At 49.7% G+C, this 20891-nt stretch overlaps 1 protein-coding gene across 1 annotated transcript; it reads left to right on the top strand.

Annotated features, from left to right (window-relative positions):
* Positions 1 to 7621: 7621 nt before the first annotated feature.
* LOC116827510 (uncharacterized) lies at positions 7622 to 20597 on the top strand. Its single transcript, XM_032785096.2, has 8 exons — positions 7622 to 7661; positions 8034 to 8366; positions 10770 to 11120; positions 13864 to 13945; positions 15903 to 16015; positions 18500 to 18537; positions 19176 to 19310; positions 20256 to 20597. The coding sequence occupies exons 1-8, from the start codon at positions 7622 to 7624 to the stop codon at positions 20406 to 20408; spliced, it is 1245 nt and encodes a 414-aa protein (XP_032640987.1). The 3' UTR covers positions 20409 to 20597.
* Positions 20598 to 20891: the final 294 nt, after the last annotated feature.

Raw genomic sequence — 20891 nt, forward strand, 5'->3', positions numbered from 1 at the left:
CGCTCTGCAAGGCCTCTGTAAACCACTTCCCCTTAGTGCTCACCAACACAACACTTAAGAGAGAGACAGAGTGGGTGGGGTAATTTCCCTCATTGCACCATCGAGTTTACAAGCTGGAAATAGCTTGTTGGTGCAATAACAGAGATCACTCCACCCACCGTGTGTTTATAACAGAGGTCGGCAACCTTTCAGAAGTGCTGTACCGAGTCTTCATTTATTCACTCTAATTTAAGGTTTTGCGTGCCAGTCATACATTTTAACATTTTTAGAAGATCTCTTTCTATAAGTCTATAATGTATAACTAAACTAGTGTTGTATGTAAAGTAAATAAGGCTTTTAAAATGTTTAAGAAGCTTCATTTAAAATTAAATTAAAATGCAGAGCCTCCCAGACCAGTGGCCAGGACCCGGGCAGTATGAGTGCCACTGAAAATCAACTCGTGTGCCACCTTCGGCACGTGTGCCATAGGTTGCCGACCACTGGTCTATAAAAATATCCTAGGACCAACACAGGTACAACAACACTGCATACTACCACAAGAGGGGAGCCTTGCTCCATCCAGCCTTTAGGCATTTCCTGCACTCCTAGATCATTCTTCATCTCTGAGACCCAGCTGACCATGAGGTTGTTAGTAGCCAATTATGATTATTCCCTGGGTTCCTCAACCCAATTTGGAAAAGGAAATCCCTGTTATTAATTGCTACCTGACACCCAGACAGCTTCATCCTCTCCTCACTGAAGGGGAATAAGGGATTAGACCAAGCATGCTTATCCAGACAAGAACACAGCCATCCGAGGGGCACCAGCCCAGCTCAGTCTTTAAAGGTAATGGACGCAGTTCAGGCTTCCAGGGCCTTGACTGAAAGTGGCTCGCCAGCGCAAGGGATTAAGCTACAGTCTCCCAGTTGTAGGTGCACCAGAGAAGCAGGTGAGGAGTGAGCTTTCCATCAACATGCTGTGTTTCTAATTCAGAGGGAAGGGGTATGGGCTGCCTCTAGGCCTCTGCCCCATAGAGGAAACAGGTGCAGGCCAGGATGGCTGAAATGTGAACGGCCATGTCGGCATGCAGGCAGCGCTCAGGTGTGCAAAGAGAAAGCAGGTGCATGGTCTCCAGAGGTGCCAGCAGAATATCCTTCAAAATCATTCTCAGCTCATGGGTATTTCCAGGAATCTTGTGGCATTTCCAGCAAGGTTCCAGAAAGCCTGATCCTGCACCCTGGGTGGTACAAGGAACGCTGGGTCAGGCCTAGGCGTCAAAGAGATTTTACATTGCAATGGCATGTTGAGGTTGTAAAGATGGACACAGAAAGGTCAGTGGAGCCAGGACTTGCAATGTCTCCACATGTCCGATTGCCCCTGAGATGAGCAAGAGTCTGTGTGTACTGTGTTTGCAGGACTGGGTCTAGGAAATACAAAAGCTGGGTTAATGGTTGCTTTATTTTACCAGAGCAGTGCAGAGCTACTGGACCATACGAGTGAATCTGGATCAATTTGTTCAATGGGAGCACCCTACTGATAGATGGAGAATGCAGATATGAACTATATAGCACAATGAATGTGTCCGTATTACCATAGTACCCAGGAGCCCAAGTCATAGACCAGGGCCCCATAGTGTGAGGTGTTGTACAAAGCAGAAGAAAAGTGGCTGTATAAAGTCACCCGCTCAGTGGAGTTGCAAGTGTCTAACTGTGTGCAAGTGTCTAGCTGACAGCAGAACTTGTCCCACTGTGTCTATATCCCCCTTTAAATGGATGTATATTAGAAAGTTCTTGGAAGCCAACACTATAATGGAACACACAGCTAGACTTCTGCTATAACTCCTGTGTTTTCACCAGTTAATAATTTTCCTGCACATTTACCTTTTGGGCTGAAACTCTGACTGGTGTAACTCTGGTGAATTTCATTGAATTGAATCTGATTGGTCAGCTCTGAATAGCATGTGTCGGTGATACAATACTCTTTCCCCAGTTTCTGTAAATTGATTGTATTTGGACAAGTCACAAAACATCTAAACCCAACACAGTAAACCTTCGCAGACAGCAAGTTCTCAGTGAGACAGAGTCACTGACAAGGTTGGAGGAAAAAGTTAATATGCAATTTGAAAAGTTCCACCTTCGCGTATTCACATCAACAAGTGTTTTTGCTTTTTCGGGACAGTATTAGGCAACTTCATCATGTAGCGCAGCTTAATTGTGTGTTGCCACACATTGGACAGCTATATAGAACACATCCAGGTTTTCCCCTAGGTAGAGAGTGCTGCTCTTTAAACATACAGAGAGGAGAACATCCGCCTAGTTAATAAATATGACGCCCATGTCTATAGAATGTCACTGGTATGCCACCGGCACCCACTTTTCTATATTTTCATGGACTCCAGCCAAGTGGCAAAATCCTATTTTGATCCATCCTCATGTTTCCCTTAGCCTTGTTTTTAGATGGCCGGCTAGATCCTCGGTGCAAGTCACATCTCTGATTTTGGGTATAGCTTTCTGCAAACAGCACATCATTTCTGTTAGAGGAAGCAAATGTAAACCCCCCCCCCCCCAAAACAGGCTTTACTTGGAGAATGTAATGCCTCTGCGATTGACATGCGATTTTGATATAATGTAGTACTGGAGTTATCTTTGTATGCCACGTTTTCAGGCGGCTCTTCTGATTGCTTTCTGTCCTCAGACTTTGTATGCTGTCATGTTAAGTCCCATATTCCTTTTTTTTTTTTTTAAATAGTCAATAGTCACTTCCACTAATGAACGCTCGGCTGCAGAAGAGCAGAGTAGCCAAAGATTCAGCCCTTACCGTAAATCCGATGCCCACGGTGGCAGAAAAAGAGCCGGGAATGAACTTGCCCTGGTCAAACTGAACCAGCAGCGATGTCTTCCCCACTCCACTGTCTCCGACCAGGATAGTCTGTAAGAATCAAAGAGAGAATCGTTAGCACCCCTGGTAAGTGATTCAGGAAGCTGAGAACTGCGTTTGCTCACTGAGCCTCTGCAGGCTTCTCCATATATATCCACTGCATGCTGCATGGGGAAGATCATGGCAATTCCATGCCCCCTTCCCCCACGTACCTACAGCTGGGTTATTTATTGCTTGTGAAGTGCCTGGATCCCGCTGAACACATTCTGAGCTGGTGTAAATTGCTGCAGCTCTGTTGAAGTCAATGGAGTGATGCCAATTTCCACAAGCTAAGGATCTAGCTCCTAGGGTCTGATTCTGCCCTCACACTGGCTTTACGCTAGCTTGACTCCAATGACTCCTTTAGAGTTACTCCTGATTTACACCAATGTACGTGAGAATCAATCTCACGGCTTCTCTGAGTGATACAAGTAGCAAAAAAAACCCAAGTGCTGAGGGTCGGGGGATCTGACCCAGCCGACTGTCATTAATCCTCAAGCACCAGGGAAATGGAAAGCTCTGTTCAGAGTCCTTAGCCAGCACTTTGGGGCCAGAGACCACTTGGGATCACAGGGTTCAGGAGACTCACTGCAAGTCATTAGGAGTTGGGCTCCTGAATCTCTAAATCCCTCTTGGGACTTTGCCATCTAAACCACCTAGGGCTTGCAGTGCTGAGCAGCACAATGCCTCAGCACCTGTAGAAACTGGGGCCCCAGCACCCTCAGCTCCCACGGACTTCAGCTCAGCCTTGTCAGTGCATCGCAGGAGCTGCATCGCACTGCCTGGGACCAATACTGCAAGTGCGTTAGCCACGAGTATGGGCCTGGGCCAGTGACAATGAAGTACAGGGAAGGACTTCCATTGATTTCCATGGGTGCTGGATCAGACCCTCAGGGCTGCAGCCCATTGGAGTCAATGGGATTTTTAGGGAGAGCTGGATCATATCATATGTGAGAAAAGATGCGAGTGTCATAGGACTTAGGGAGTATGTGGGTGTGTAAAGAGTCTCTCAGGATCACACTAGCTCCTCACATCCTAATATTCTCCAGGGAGCTTCCCTCCCCCCCTTTGAAATATGTCCCTAACGCCTCTGTCCTGCTGCAGCCCTGCCACTGTACAGAGCTCTCCTTTGTTCCTGATGGAAGCGAAGAGCTGAGCAGGGCTCATACACCAGTAGTCCCTGAAGCCAGGAGACTGCTACCCTCTTACACCCAACCTTCCTGTTCCTCTTTCCCTCAGCTTTAGGGGCACAGAGTATTGTGAAAATCGAACCGCATCTAGCTATGTGGTCATCACGTCTGATCAACAGCTTTCATGTGCAAATAACGGCTCCTGCTACACAGAGCCCCCTCAGAGGAGCTGGTGAGCCCGATTTCCTCTTTCTCTGCCTCTGTGGTGGGGCCTATGCCGTACGGCTCTCCGGGTGAATTCTCAGTAATCTCAGAAATAACTAAGTTCCGACATGGAAACAATCCAGTCCCGCGTATTAACCACACAGAGCAGCGTTACCCAGAAGCCAGCCCTAGAGATGGAGAATTATGATGGCTCCCTGAGCTTCTCTGCTTTCAGATTCAGTGAGATGCCACCGTCCCACAATAAACTCCTACCTCATGGCCTGAGAACTGTTATGAACAGAGCCCCTCATTGAAACTGATCCACTCTCCCTGGGCCCTTCCTTTTCTCTAACTCTCGCCAATGTACTTCCTGAAAGCACGGTTCCACTCTGGAAAGTGACCCCATAAAAATACAGGATGCCATGTTTGCATCCATGTTTATTCCAATATTTTTTTCCCCAGCTGCAGTCCCTGCAAACTCAACCGAGGATTCAAAAGCCAGGCTACAGTTTCTCCTTCTTGCCTATCGTCACCAGTAATAAAAGTGCTGTCAGCCCTAATTTACCCCCATGCAATGCCATCATCTTCAGATTATATCCTCGGTGATGCTTGACGTAGTGTATATAATAGTGTAGTATCCCTTTAAGTAGTTTGTGAGCCCTTTAATGATGCTCACCATGTTCTGTTTTAGAAGCCACCAGAGCCCAATTGGATCTGCAGCGTGTTTTTCTATAGCTAGGCCTGTGATCTTATGTACATTCAGCAAACACAATTATTTGGTCTCCACTGTGCCTGTGTGGTTCCTTCATTTTATGTTTGTTGTCTGAAGGGCTAAACCACCCAACATCCAGGTAACCTCATATACAAATAGGTTTGCATAGGTGTAACCGATTGGCTCTGTAATGGGAATTTAGCATTCGTTTCTGGTGATGATGCAGGAGGAGGAATAGAATCCAGACCCCCAGCACCCCTGCCCCTTAGCCGTGCTGGCTTGGCAAGGCTAACAGGAGTAAACGAAGTTTTATTTTTGTCACTAAAGTCAGCGCCTACAACTCTGACACTGGAAGGAAGAAGGTGTCAGTTTTACATGCTCTCTTTTTACAGCAAAACTGGACGTTAATGACACCACCTAGCTCTTATCTAGCGCTTTTCATCCATAAATCTCAAAGCCCCTTACAAAAGAGGTCAGTGGCATTATACCTGTTTTACTGATGGGGGAACTGAGGCATGGGAAAGTGAAGTGACTTGCCAAAGGTCACCCAGCAGCCCAGTGGCGGTGCCAAGAATAGAACCCAGTTTTCCTGAGACCCCATCCAGCGTTCTGTCCAATAGGCAACTCTGAATCAGGGAGAGCAGGAACTTGAAGCTAGTGTCTCCCATGCCCCAGGTGAGTGCCCTAACGCCCCTCCCCCAACACTCCAGACCAGTTGTATTGCAAATACACTTTTTAATGTCTCCGTTTCATTCTGTTGCAGAATAAAAACAAACGTCGAAACCTCGACATTTTTCGCAAACTGGAATTTTTGTTTTGCAGCCAGCCCTAGTGCTGCCAGCTGTTAACTCCCTCCAAAGGCACCACGCAGGATGGGACCCGCAGGCAGAACATGTTTACTCTGAAAAGGTGCATCACATTTTTAAATGAAATTGCTTCACCCAGGTTCCCACCCCTTTTGTGTCTGCTTTGCACGAAGTCTGGAGTGGTAGAGATTTTGCAGGGACCAATGTTCTCAGATACTGAACTCAGAGTCTCATGTGGGAACATTAGCAAAAACTGAATATTACCTATGTGCACAAGCGTATTCGGGCTGGAAGTGGTTGCACACTTATCCAATCAGGGACCAGAAACAATATGACGTGACTTATCTGATCAACTACAATACAGCTCAAATAACAAATAATCAATATTCACAGAGAACTGCCGAGGATCAGGCCAACAATTTTCAAAAATTACCCCCCAGAATTGGATACTGGATAAATCAGAGGAGATTGCAGCCTGTTTGTGGAATATCCAAGTGTGTGGGGGGGAGGGGGGTGGGAAACAGGCCACATTCATTATCAATTATTTTTTCAGCTCTAATAGTGAGTGTAAGGTAGGGAAAAAGACAGAAGAAAACCTCAGGATCGAAATGCTCCGGTTACATTTATTTTTCTCTTTCTGGCCTCTGTTTAAAGCAAAGATGGACCCCATGCTATAAAATCCAGATCTGAATCCAAACCTAGATTTTGCATTCTCTCAAATGTTGAGGATGGTTGGACCCAGGTGTGTGGTTCACTCCATTACAGAGGGAGGGGCAAGGCCTCCAATCTGGAATTAGATTCCCTTCCAAAAAGTCAGAGTGGGAGCTGGAACTGAGGTTTTGCTTCCAACCTGTCACTAATTGAAAGGGAAGCTGCATTGTGAACTTCGCTTATATTGCAAAGAGAAAGCCACAATTAAAAAAAACCAAATCCTTACACATAATAAAAGTAGTTAACAGGAAAGCTGCCCTTTCAACACGGCTCAGAAACAGGAAGAGCAACTCAACATGTTGTGATAATATTTGGCAATTATACAGTGCATTTCATCTTCATAGCACGCACAATCGTCTGCTGGCTTAGCCACACAATCCCCCTCCCTCCCTGTTCCCCAGGGGTAGGACAGTAACTATTCTCAGCCCTCGTTTTACTGATAGGGAAACTGAAACATTGAGATGAAGTGACTTGACCAAGGTCACAAAAGGAGTCAGCTGGCTCAGTTCTCTCCCTGTATCCATCCTCCACTTGCCACGGAAGAGCCAAAGTGATTTCATACAGCAAGTCAGGGGTGGAACCAGAATTCAGGTCCCAGCCCAGCACTATAGCCACTAGACCACACTGCCTTTCTGCTGAATGTTGCCAGATGAAGCACAAAAATGACTCACCTGCTCTAACAAAGGGTAAGTGACGAAGGCAAAGCTAATGATACATTAGTAACCCATTAAAGAGAGGTGAACCACCATAGCTGAATGGGCAATTAGCATTTGGCATGCTTGGTGTTTTAGGTACACACAGTGTTAAATAACAGTCCTCCAAAGTGGTGCCTTGCAAGACTGTCCAACAGAAGCCAGATTGCAGCTGATTGCTTCCCCTCCCTTCTTCCTCTCCCCTGCGGTTCTTTCCCCTGTATTTCATCTAGCATTTCTGCCCCCGTGATTGTAACTTGGCCAGGTTGTGATCGAAAGCAGAGCCTCAGGAAGTGACTGTCTGAAAGAACAAAGCAGAAGTGCCAGGGTATCACTTACCACAGACACAGGATTTGCAAACCTGAGAGAGAGAAATGGCCCAGACTGGAAGGAACCAGGGCTCTCTTTTTAGAGCATTTTAAAGAAAAGGTGTCACAGAGCTTTAGGGAGAAAGGAGCAACTGGAAGGATAATGCAGCTGTCCTTTGCTGGAGTGATTCTCTTCCTTACAGGTGAGAGGTTTTGACTGATCCGGTCACACCTGAAAGGCTAATCTACCTACAAACCCACTGAGAGCCAATCTCCTTCACTTGCCTTTCAAAAGCAGAGAGGCTGAGGGGGATTATTGTCAACTCTCTACTGGGGATTTATGCTGGGTAACTTTAGCATTAACACTAATGGGAATCACCCAAGTACAACCCCTGGGGAGTCAAATGAGACCCACCCCTCTATTTCTCTGCTGGTGGGTAGCACACTGCATGGTCTGATAGGGACCAGCTGGGGAATGGGGTCCCGTTGGGTGCTGAGTTCAAGTTGCAATTCTGCCTCCTCAACCACTCAGTGAAGAGGAAATGACACGTTTTGCTTTTTGATTTGTTTTTCAGGCTACTCCTCTGGGCTGACTGGCCCTGGGGAGGTGAGCAGGCCCCTGGGCGAGTCGGTGTCTGTGCAGTGTCAGTACCAAGAACGGTATCAAGGAAATAGGAAATACTGGTGCCGAGGAGCAGTTTGGAGATCCTGTCACATAGTTATTGAGACCACAGGGTCGGAGGCCGAGGCAAACGGGGGCAGAGTCTCCATCAGAGACAACCACAGGCTGCGCACATTCACAGTGACCATGGAGAACCTGAGGTTGGGAGATGCTGGGATTTACTGGTGTGGGATAAGCAAATTTGGATTCGATCCAGGAGTTCCCGTTAAGGTGATTGTTCTCCCAGGTGAGTGTCTGCTCAGATCTCTGCACGGCTCCTACATTTCGAGTGAGGTTGACTGGGGGATGGATAAGAAAGAGAGACGGGCACTTGAGAGCAGGTTGTTCATACATCCCTACTTGTTCTCAGAGGTGATTTCCTGATCTGACTCACCCCTACTGGTGTTGCAGTGGGCCACGAGCAGGACGTGTGGGTCTGGAAGAGGCAGCCTCTGTGGGCATGCCTGAGTCAGAGTTTATTGTCTGGGTGGGTTTTACACCTCCCAGGCAGCCACACCACTCACTCCCCCAGACCAGCTCGGAAGAACCAGGGGCACAACTGCAGCCCCATGTTGACTAAGGGATCCAGCAGAACTGGGAACTTCCCAGGGTTGCAGGGAAGGAGCCAAGAGGCTCTAACCAGCACAGGAGCAGAGCAGTAGCAGAGGGCAGCGAATGTTGCCTGGAGCTCCTGATCCCCATCGAAATGTGGCTCTGCTCTGAAAAACAGCTGGAAAAAAACCAGCACCTTGATGGTCTCTCAGGGATTCCAGGTCAAACGCTCTCCCTTTACGAGCACCAAGATGTCAGTTTTCAGCTGTAACCCTCCTGCAAATCTGGGATCTGAACGCCAAGCTAGGCTTTTTCCTTCCAGCTCTTCATCACCAGGACTAAAATTCTAGGGGGCAGATAAAACCCACTAAAGATGTTCCAGGTATATTCATTCGCCTTTTTTAATGGCCTCACACCAGCCCTGGTCGTGCTCCTTAGCTGGGTACTTTCCATGGGCATTCATACTTCCGAGTTTTTCTGGGAAAGCATTTTCATAAACCAAATTTTATATTTACATGCACAGGATCTCACCCAGCTATCCAACTGGGGAGTAGAGACAAACTCTTGTTGGGGTTCAACTGGCCAATCACAACTCACCACTGCTACAGTCACAAATATTAACTTTTCACACGTGTGACATTCCCCACTGTGGAGAGGGACATTACTCACTCAGGCCATTAGGCTCCCTCTGTAGCAGCTATTTACAGAACACAACATATGGATCCAGATTTTGCACCCACAAGGTTTGGGGTGTACGTGTCCAGATCGAGGGTTTTGACTCAGCTCTTTACAGGTATAGGGGCCAACTACAGAATTCAGATCCAAAATTCTCTTCCTCCCCCCACCCACACTCCAATGTTTGGAAAAGGGAAGGCACTGGATCTTGGGTTTAGTTTGAACCCACACCTAATTTGAAGGAAAACTGCACAGAAATGATTTTCCAATCACTAGCGCTACATTTCAAAGAGCCAATGGCTATTTTTAAAGTCCCTTACATGTAATAAATATCAACCGTTAACAGCAAAGCTGCGATCTCAAGTGTCTGATGACCTGGTGTGAGACACAGGAAAGGCAGCTCAATATAAAACACTTAGCACTGTACAAACGTTAACGGGTTTATATTCTTAGCACCACAGAGACAGGTAAGTACATTGTACCCCCATCCTGCAGCTGAAGTAGCTTACCCCAGGCCCACAGAGTCAAGTCAGCGTCAGGATTTCCTGACTCCCATTCATGTGCTCAGATCACTAGGGCCACAGAGTTGCTGGAAGGTAAGTTCTGTTATTGATGCAGAAAACTTGCATGTTGGGTGTGTTAAACTGCTGTAACAGGCAGCAATCAAAGCCAGTGTCTGACAGGAGCTTCCATCACAAATCCTGTTGTAACCAGTTGCTTGCCACTGACACCCCTTCGTTCCTCTCTGCCTTCTTGCTTGTAAATGGTTGTGGGGGGGGGGGGGGGGGAAGAGGAACAGAGCAAGGCATCAGATAAGGAAAAGGAAGCAGAAGTGTTTGGGTGTCATCAACAGGGCAGGTTTGCAGCCTTCAGAGGGCAGGTCACGGTCCCAGGGGGAAGCAGAGTTTGCTTTTTGGTGCCAGTTAGAGAAAAGACGTGAAACAGATTAAGAGCGAAAGGGGCAGTTATGGGGATGTTGCAGGTGCCCTTCACCAGGGTGATTCTTCTCCTTCCAGGTAAGAGGTTTTTATTCCTCCATTCATACCAGAAGCACTTTGCCCGAAAGGTCAGTCACCCCCTGCTGGAGTTTCTCTCCCTGTCCTGCTCTCTCTCAACTTCAGAGTGGAGAGAACTTAAGGAGGCATCTCTCGCTCTCCAGCTGGCGATTTACGCTGTGTGACTCAGCCATAATGCTGCTAAGTGTCATGTGGATAACCCCATGGAGCCAAATGAAACCCAAGAAATGCTTGGGAAGTACTTGCTTGGCATCCTGCCACCCAGTGCGTTGCATGGAACGGCATGGATTCAGCATGACACAGGGAATGAGACCCTGGGGACCATACTGCTGATTTGGGGCTGCTGTCCCATATCCCTCACTCTGGGGGTGTGGAGCAGGGTGTCGAGATTTGCTTTGTTTTTCCAGGCTATTTTTCTGCACTGGCTGACCCTCCACTGACTGCCCCTAGGGAGGTGAGCGGTCCCCCGGGGGGCACCGTGTCTGTACCATGTCAGTACGGTAAAAGAGATCAGAGATCTCAGAAATACTGGTGCAGAGGTGCACAGTGGAAGAGCTGCTCCAAAGTTGTTGAGACTGAAAATTCAGAGGTCAAGGAGAAACGGGGCAGAGTCTCCATCACAGACAATCATACCATGAGCACATTCACTGTGACCATGGAGAACCTGACTCTGGGAGACGCTGGGATCTACTGGTGTGGAATAAATATAAAAGGTGGAAGTGATCCTCATTCCCTTGTTAACGTGACTGTTCTCCCAGGTGAGTCTCTGCTCTGATCTACTGATGGCAACCTGGAGCCAGGGCCGGATTAACTCTCCTGTGGGCCTGGGGCTATGAAATTTTGTGGGGCTCCTGTATACAAGTCTTTTTCCTAATTTAAAACAAAATTATCACAATTATGGCATCGAGGGCTATTAACGCTATACTAAACTTGCCTTTTAATTAACACAAAGCTGTTCTGTGGTTACATTTCAGTCTTAAAACATGTAGAATATAGTTAAATTTAATTCAAAATAGCTTATTTCTTACCACAGAACAGCTGTTTTATTAGTTTCTTTCTGGGAGGGAGTTTGGCTGCAGGAGGGGGCTCCAGGGGGGGCAGAGTGTTGGGGTTCAGGAAGGGTGCAGGCTCTGGAAGGGAGTTTGGTGCAGGAAGGGAGTCTGACCTGGGGCAGGGGGTTGGGGTGCAGGAAGGGTACAGGCTCTGGGAGGGAGTTTGGGTGCAGGAGGGGGCTCCAGACTGGGGCAGAGTGTTGGGGTGCAGGAGAGGGTGAAGGGCACAGGCTCTAGGAGGGAGTCTGGGTGCGGGAGGGGGTTCTGGCCTGGGGCAGGGGTTTGGGGGGTAGAGGTGCCAACTTTCCCCAGCGCCGGTGAGTGCTCGCGCCCCCCTACCCTGACTCCACCCTTTCCCTGCCCCACCCCCAATGTAACCCCTTCCCCAAATGCCTACCCCAGCCCTGTCTCTCCCCCGAGCACTCTGCGTTCCCCCTCCTCCCTCGCAGCCACTCGAAACAGCTGTTTTGTGGCACAAGCGCTGGGAACTTGCAGGGGAAGCGACCATGCAGTGCACTATGGTGAAAAGATGCAGCGGAGGCAGAGGTGAGCTGGGAAGGTGGGGCAGGAAGCTGCCAGTGGGTGCAGAGCACCCACCAATTTTTTCCCATGGGTGCTCCAGGACTGGAGCACCCACAGAGTTTGCACCTATGTTGAGGTGCAGGAGAGGGTGAGAGGTGTAGGCTCCAGCTGGGAGGCGCTTACCACAGGCAACTCCTGGCCAGCGGTGCAGCAGGGCTCAGGCAGGCTGCCTGCCTGCATGCCACGGCTCCACATCACTCCTGGAAGCAGCCTGCTGCTGACATGGGGAGGGGAGCAGCATGTCGACGTGCACTGCCCACAAGCGCTCAGTTCCCGGCCAATGGGAGCTGTGAGGACAGTACTGGTGGCAGGGGCAGTGCACGGAGCCACACCCCTGCCAGGGGCTGCAGAGACATGCCAGCAGCTGGCCACTTCCAGGAGCAGTGTGGGGCCATGGCATGCAGGAAGCCTGCCTGAGCCCTGCTGCACCGTGTCCCTCCTTAGCCTAGGGTCCTGGGCTGCAGCCCCTAAACCCCTGCATTCATCTGGCCCTGCCTGAAGCCCAAGTGTGTTTGATTGGGGAGTGCTGGTGAGAGACTCAGACAGCTATTTATAGCCCCTAGCTTATCCCCAGCATAGCATCCTGGTCACTGAACCCCAATGTACAGCAATAGGCTGTGTGTTTGGGTCTGTGGGGCTGGAGAAGGGAGCTGATGTGGGCGCCCAGGGGTTAGTGTATGTATGTGTGTGCAGGCTACACCTCCTACTCCCAGGCAGCCCCATGCACCCACTCCTGCAGCAACAATTACTGCTTGGAGGGCCAGCAGGGTGCTGCTGGAGGCTTCCAAGCACCAAAGCAGGGGAGTAGCGGCAGTGGGCTGCAAGACCCTCTCCCTCACACTAAAGGCAATCCTGTCGCTGCTGACCTGACGCTGGGGGCAGAGGGACCGGGAGGAGGAGGCAGGGACTCCTGGCAATGCAGCCAACTATAGGGGAGACTCCCCTACTGAATGTGGGACTGGGATGGGGAGAAGCAGCGACTGGAGCGGGGGGATGGAGCATGGGGTGCACTCCACCTTGGGTACCTTGCTCTGCATACCTAGCTCCACTGCAGCACGTCTCTTGAATTGGGCTGGATCCCCAGGCAATAGGGGCTAGTCCCTTAGGGCTCACCACTCTGGGCTGGCTCGGGAAGCCAAGGTGCACTAGGAGGTAAATATTTGACCAATAACTATTATAGCAAATCGAATGATCCCCGCAGGGCAAGTGCATTAAATCTGGAAACTGCAGGCAGTGCTTAGAGTACAGAAGAGAGGGAGGTTAGTGGTGCTCTGATCCGAAGCCCACTGACGTCTGTGGATATACTCCCACCAACTTCAATGTGCATAAGGCCCTCAGTCACCCTTAACTCTGGAGCTCCATGATACATACCCCATGCAAAATCCCCCTCCCTATGCAGTCCCCACCCCGAGATCAGCCCACTCCCAGGCAGTGCACCCCAGCTCCTTGCTTTCGCTCCATTACAGAGCCCTGCTTTCCACTGCTGGGCAGTGGTTCCCATTGCCGGGTTGTGTGGTCACTTGTGTGCGGTGCATTTGCTAGTGACAGTCTAGAGCCCAGCAGTCACCTCCCTGTGTGCCAGCTAACACTCATGCTCTGCACTAATCCTCCCCCTCGGTGGCAGGCTCAGGTGAGAAGCCAAGAATTGCACTGGCCCTAGAGCCTGCTGGCTCCATTCATGCCTAGGAGTGCAGTGGGGAAGCTTGCTCTGCCAGTGCTGGGTGAAGAGGGGCTCCGGGGTCCAGGCTCCAGCAGGGGCAGGCTGGCATCTTTCACTTGAAATGTCGAGACTAAGGACACAGCAGGCTATGGAGAAGTGACATTTTGAAGACCTCAGAGCACTGTGTTTTCTGGCTTATCTTTTCAGCTCTTTCCACTGCAGTGATGGTAACCACTGGATCTCTCCCCCCAGCCACAGGCACAACAAACACAGCTGAGCACCCCAAAAGGTAAGGGCAGTTACGTACATGCTGGGGTGTTCAGGGCTGAATTTCCAGGCCCAGCTTTGCATGTGTGTTGTGGTCTGCAGCGGCAGAGCCGGGCACATCCATGCAGACTGAGGGGCTGGGCACCCCGCTGCCTGATTTGTGCCTGCACATGGGGATTTTGCACATCCAAAATCAGAGCAGTTCCAACCCGCCTGCTGGTGCTTGTGACCCTGTGCTGCCAGGCTGATGCACTGTTTCCCTGCAATGTCTCTCATCATTTACACAGGCACAGAGGGGGTGCAAGTCCACTGCAAAAGCCAGTGGGAGAACTGCACAAGTTCTGCTGGCTCTGGCCTGCTGTCAAAGGTGCAAAGCACAGAGAGGTAGACACACTGCCGCAGGGTCACACAGCGTGTACTATTGTGACAGAGCTAGGACGAGATCTCTTCTGTTCCTAGATGCCAGTTCTGTGGTCAGGCCACTAGCCCAGACTTTCTAAAGACCTTTACTCTGCCTCACTGCACTTTCTCCATTGGTTTCCCTAATAACGTTTTACAATTCAGTACACAAGAAGCTGCCATCTTATTTCTCACCCTTCCCGAGAGAGATCGAGACCTTCCTTCAAAGAGCAGCCTCGTTTTCACCACTCCAAACAGACAAGGCTGCAGCAGCCCAATCCTCTCTTTTCTCTTGGCCTGCTGTTCCCTCTCATTCAAATTGCCAGCTCTGGGGGCTCTGCCTTCTCTCCCCACCAACTGTAGCCACAGCTGGTCAGTTAAATCATCCCCTTGATCTGGTGATTTAGTCAAGTCGCTTACTCTAATTAGATCACATCTCCCTTGGCACACGTGCTAATAAATAAAATTGTCTTGGTTGCTGAGCTTCTAGCGTTTTGTACAGAACCCATTTAGCGTTTCCCTGCTCCGGCCCTGCCTCTCTTTTGACCCAAAACACTAGCTGGTCCAAGAGCTCCCTTTAGCTGTCCTGTGTCTAGAAACTGAGGGCTGGTCCACAGACAAAGCCAGGGTTTAAACCAAAGCTTAGGTCAGCCTAGTAATGTTGCTCTGGGGTGTGAAAAATTCACACTGCTGAGAGATGTCGTTAAGCCGACCAAAGCCCCAGTATAGACAGCACTAGCTCAATGAAGAATTGGTCTGTCTACCTAGCTCCTGCCTTACTACAACAATGGTCAAACTCTTCTATCACTGTAGCAAGTGTCTACATGACAGCACAGCAGCAGCTGCCATAGTGTAGACAAGCCCCCAAAGGGGTCATTTTTGTACCAATTCAGTTAAACTTTGTATGTGGACACTTGCATGGATTTAAAGCTGGATTAGAGCAGTTCAGCAGGATCAGTAAATTATCAGCTCCATGATAAACCCCATATAACCAATTTGAACAACTGATAGAGGAGCCTTCATGCAAGGCCGTGCAATGGTTTAACAGCATCAGTTTTTGAATTAATTTAAGTTAAACTAGTGCAATTTCTGCATGCAGATAACCCCCGACTGGGTAATTCTGGGCATTGTTCCCAGGGGGTCACAGCCCTGCTTTAGCTGTGTTTTGTGAAGGTCTCTTTCTACAGAAGGTAGTGGAAGGGCTTCTGTATTTATGAAAGGAGACAATCACTTGTTTCAGCTCTGACAAAATGCCCAGCAGGCTGAATTTGGACAGTATCAAGTGTGGCTCTGGGCGGTTCTCTGGCGCTGGGTGGGTTGGAATGGGAATGGGCATTCTCTGGGTCAGGGAGTGGCTGTAGGTCCCTGGGGATGGGGGTGAACAAACCCAGGGAGGGTCATGGCACAGGTGAGAGGCTGAGAAGCAGCATGGCCTGTAAATGGCTACTGGCAGTCCACTATACAGAGGTGTATTTGCATAGATACCTAGGGCAGGGCTGGCTTTGTTCCCGACTGAATTTCCACCATCCCCTTCCCTGACAGGTAGGCAGTGGCTCAGATGTTTCTCCTTTGTCTTCCAGTTCTCCTTTCACCAGTGCTATGTTCCTGCTGCCAGTGCTCCTGCTGGTTTTACTTATATTACTGAGCGGAGCCATGCTTCTGGCCAGAAGAATGATGCTGAAGAGGAAAAAGGGTGAGAGGCTGAAGGTGGGGGCTGCCCCGGTCTCATCTGGCTCTGCCCTCCTTTCATTTCTCTTCCTCTCATTTCTCTCCCCCACCCCCAGCCCACCATCACTTACTCCCTTAGCCAATAAAGCTTTGTGAAGCCCTGATCCTAACCGCTTAGTCTCCCACGAAGCCCCTGCAAACCAGAAGTTTTGCCTCAGTAACCAGTTCTTCCACTTCTATGTTCAGTGCAAGGGAAGTGGTTTAACACAACTGCACTTATTTACACCGCAGCCAGACTGTTGTGAGCACGGTAGGGACACCTAGTGAGACATGGTTCCTAGAGGGAAGGGCAACACCCAGGCCCAGCATCGGGGTGGGAGTCAGAGTCCCGTTACGCAGTTTCTCTTATCTGAATTTGGTCTAAATCTCTCTCCTGTGGCTGAACTTGGCATGAAGGAAGGGGGGGGGGGGGTATGGCTAACGGGCTGGAGACATCTGGGTTCTGGTTTTGTGTGCAACTTGGGAATAATAATTCTCCCCCAGGCTCAGTCCATTAACATATGGGAGGCACTTGGTTACCACAGTGATAAGCATAATAGAAAAATCCTATGCAAGAACCCCCTTCCTCCTCTCTGATTGCACAAACCCCCTCTCACCTCAGTTTCTGCCTCCACTCCAGGGTCAGTTCTACAAGGTGGTGAGCAGCCAGCCACATTTTCCAGTATGTGAATAGTTCCAGCCCAGTCAAGGAGCCTACTCACATGCTTGCAGTACATAAGCATGGGCTAAATGCCTTGTCCAGTGGTGCAAGAGTGCTCAGCCCCCTGCAGGACCAAGCCCTATTTTCTGATTTTACACGCATACTTTCTTTTCTCCTGCTCAGGGTTGCATCACCCCAAGCCAGTGATTAGTCAGAGCTGAGGTTTATTGCAGTTTCAAAAATAGCAACAGCCAAGTTACCCAAGGCACCTGCTCAGCCACAAGTGGAGCAATTGGATAGAGGCTGAGGAAACTGGGAGGGTTTTGTGCTAACACTGCCTGTCCAACAATGCAATGCATCCCAGAAAGAGACGAGGAACAGCTTCCCCATTATCACGGCTAGGGGGCAAAACCGCCACTCCCAAGGGGATATATACAGCTGACTACACCCCACACACCTGACTTTGCCCTCCCCGTACAGAGATTTCCAGTGAGCAAATAGCAGCAGGCCACCTGCTTCACCCAGGGACGTTCCACTTGTCCAGGGTTGCACCCATATGCCAGAGGAGGCCATCTGGCCCGGTAGCTTTGCCTGCAGTTCATCTGTGTTTATGAGCCATGGCTAGTCAACGCCCAATGTCACAAAGGGCCTCAGAATTCCTTCCTTCCTATTCACTGTCTCCATCTGCTCTTTGCCCACTGGACATGGTGCAAAGGCAACTCCAGAGAAACACAGCAGGAGCAGCAATGGCCATCCACTTGTGGTTGGGGGATCCGGGTGTAAAACTGCTGCTTATTACATTGGTGAAGGCTGTGGAAGTGAAATAGACTCAGAGCTCCAGGGATGCAGGTGGTGGTTCTGGCCTGTAGGGTGCACCTCAACCACAGGAGTGGTGGAACCAGAGAAGATCCATTTCTCCTCTCTTGAAAGGCAGGAGGGTCTAGCTGCATCTGTGAGTTCCTCATCAATTCTAGGTACATGTCCTGTGCCTCATCCCAGCTATCCCAAGTCCTTTCCAAAAGTCTGCACCAGGGTCTGCCTGCATCTGCCTAGTCTAAGCACTAACAGGTCAGAACTAAGCCCTGGAGAAAGAGACCAACATTGCGATGCTGGTGGCAAAGGGCTGAACTCTTCAGCATTTTACGCCTCTGTAAGCGAGTAGACTCACCCTGTGGCACCTCCCTGCTTGTCCTCAGGAATTAGCTCACCAGTCCTCTGGAGCACTCTCTGCCAGCTGGTGATCCACTACTGCTGGGCTGCTGTGTCCCTCCCAGGACCCTGGTGCCCCTTTAACTGGGTGGTGCCCCCTGGCAGTACCCCCACAGTTCTGGGTCTCCCCCTCCCAGGATCTGCTGCTTCTGGCTACCCATGGGCTGCCCCTGCAACCCAGTACTTAATAGGCCTTACCAGGCCTGCAGCCTGGGGTTTTCCTAGGCCAGAGCACCCCAGCTCTCTTGGCCTTTCCCTAGTCCTGCTCCACTCCAGATACTTGGTTATCCTCCCTGCAGCCAGGCCCTTCTTTGTTGAGCTCCTGGCTGCCAGCCTCTTATATAGGGCCAGCTGAGGCCTGATTGGGGCATGGCCCCGCTGCGGCTGCTTCCCCAATCAACCTAGTAGATGCTTTCTCTGCCACAGCCCTCTCCCAGGACTGTTTTAAGCCCTTCAGGGCAGGGGTGGGGGGTGTAACCACCCTGCTACACCCTCTTTAGGTAGGATCTAGAGAAGACCACCTCCCTTGTCACTTCTCCTCTGTAGATCTTCTCTTTCAACACTGTTACGTCCATGTAATAAGTGTCTGTTACCTTTCAGCTGCTGGAGTCGTTGGGCCTAGCACAGCAGTGAATGAGGTAAGAGAGGGGGAACGAGTGCTGCACTCTGATAAATGGGTTAATTCTCCAGGACCCAGGGTGGCTTTAACAGCTTAGTTCAAGTCCGAGTAAGAGGGCACAGAGCTTAGTTATTCAACCCCTTGGAGCTAAAATAAGAGGAGAATCTAGAGTGAGGGATGGGCTGAATCCCTGGGAAGGATACTGGTCATTGTAGAGGGGCCCCAGCCAGGACTTGCCCATGATATAAGAGAGGTGATCTGGTGCATAAAGCATTGGCTGGAGTCAGGATTCATGGATCTGCCAATAGCTCATTGCTGGATATTGGGTAAGTCACCATCTCTCTGTGCCTCTGTTTCTAGTCTGTAAAATGGGAAGAACACTAGTTCCATTTGCAAAGGGCTTGAAGATCTCTGGCTGAAAAGCACTAGGAGTGTCAGCGCTAGGACCACGGCTGGAGAAAGCAGTGAGACTGTTGCTAGGTGTTCAGGGAGGGGGGAGTTAAAGGGGAGGGAAAACCAGGGGACAGATAACAGAAGTAGGTTGGGTGCTTGGATCACCCCAGAAGTAGTAGTGGCCTGGAGAGTGCCTGGTGCTGCTGCAGGGGCAGAGTTCCAGCTCAGAAACCCCAGCGCAGACTGGGTTTATTTTTTTTTCAGGCTGGTGCCAGCACCGAAAGTGATGTTTCCTATGCAACTGTGAAACCAAAATCTAGAAAATCCAACACCACAGCCCCATCACCCCACTCCGCTCAGGCCAAGGCCAGTCCAGAAAGGGTGGAATATTCTGCTGTAGTAAGGATTTTGGAATTCAGTTCTAAAATGCTAAGATTCTTCTGATCCTTTTAAATCTTGTTTTGGGGTTTTACAGAGCAAGCTGAGTCTTGCACAAGAGCACTTACATGCAATGTTCACGTCTCCTCGAGCACATTTCAAAAGCAGTTGCTTTGCAAATGAACCCTGTTGCTTTCATTAGCAGCGAGAGGTTCTGGAAAGGCTCTAGAAAATTTCTAGCAGATTTCTCGAGGCTTTAGAAATCCTCAGTCTCCATCAGGTATAGAAAAGTTTGGACCACCTCACATTCAGAACGGCAACAGAAGTCAAAGCATAGAGGGCCAATTTTGCTTTGCACATGCAATGCCAACAGTGGGTGGAATCAAACCTGGGGCCTCTAGAGCCTAGTGCAGGAGCCTCTACCACATGAGCTAAAAGCTGCTAGCTAAGGCTGTAGAGCAGATTCATTTTGTCTCCTCTCTCTAAGAGGGTGTCGATGCCTCTAGATGGAACAGAGCACCACATCCAGAAGGGGTGTGGGTCTCACTCATACACACACACAAAATTTGCCTACCTGTGGATAACTGCATGCCCAATTTCAGCACATGCAGGCAGCATGCAAACAGTGCATGCACAAACGGCCATCTGGACATTTAAATACTCTGGTCTCATGTGACTTGCACAGCAGTAAAGGCACATGCTCATCCACTGACTGGAGTTCCACTCACTGCCGTGCAGTGCCAGTTTTTAGAAAGAAACTATGCAAGGTGCAGAAAGATCTGCACACACAAGACAGAGATGGGCATGAGTATTAGGAAGAGTGTGCTGTGCATCACCACTCATCAGAGCAATTGAGTTACTTAGACAAAGCAGCCGGGGTATGAGGGCTTCTGTTCCTCAGCATCTGTTCTAGTTATGGACTCTCTTCATTTCTTTTCTCTGATCAAGCCTGTTTTAAAATTTCAGGCTCCAGGAATGACAGGTATTTCTTACGCCACAGTGAAATATCCAATCCTGGACGAGCAGGTAATCTATATCAATGTGGACAGGCCATCCAGTCAGCCTCCCTTGAGCAGCCCTCTGGAACAAACCGAGTACTGCGAAGTGAAAAAGAAATAGGCTCCCTCTGGAACATTTCCTTTCCCTCCTTCCCTGTTGTTGTGTGGAAGTGCAAAGACTGCAACCTCCTGGAGCAGTGTTGCAAGGAACGAATTGCCCGAGATGAGCTGGTGCTGATGGAGCCCCAACCAGATTGAGCAAAATGCCAGATGGAACTATACTGAACTGGGAGACTCTCACCAGAATGGTTTGATGCAGCTGAACACAATGTGGTGTAATGGGTGCAATGCTGTGGAAAGGCAGAAAAATCAGTTCCTCAGTCTTATTTATTTACATGTACGTTAGTTCTCACTTGTACTCTTTCATGCAAGTTAAAGCCGGAGGGGTAGCGGGAAAATGTGATTCTGCAGAGATGGGTCCAAGTCATGTAGTTCTGCTCCAGTTTCCTAGATTTGAGGGAAGAGAGGTTGGGTTTGGGATTCATCCTGACCCAGGGAGCATGGTGGTGGTAACATCTTCGTCCCCCAGCTCTGCTGAGACAGT

Source organism: Chelonoidis abingdonii, chromosome 13 (genome assembly GCF_003597395.2).
Source record: "Chelonoidis abingdonii isolate Lonesome George chromosome 13, CheloAbing_2.0, whole genome shotgun sequence".
Lineage (NCBI taxonomy): Eukaryota > Metazoa > Chordata > Testudines > Testudinidae > Chelonoidis > Chelonoidis abingdonii.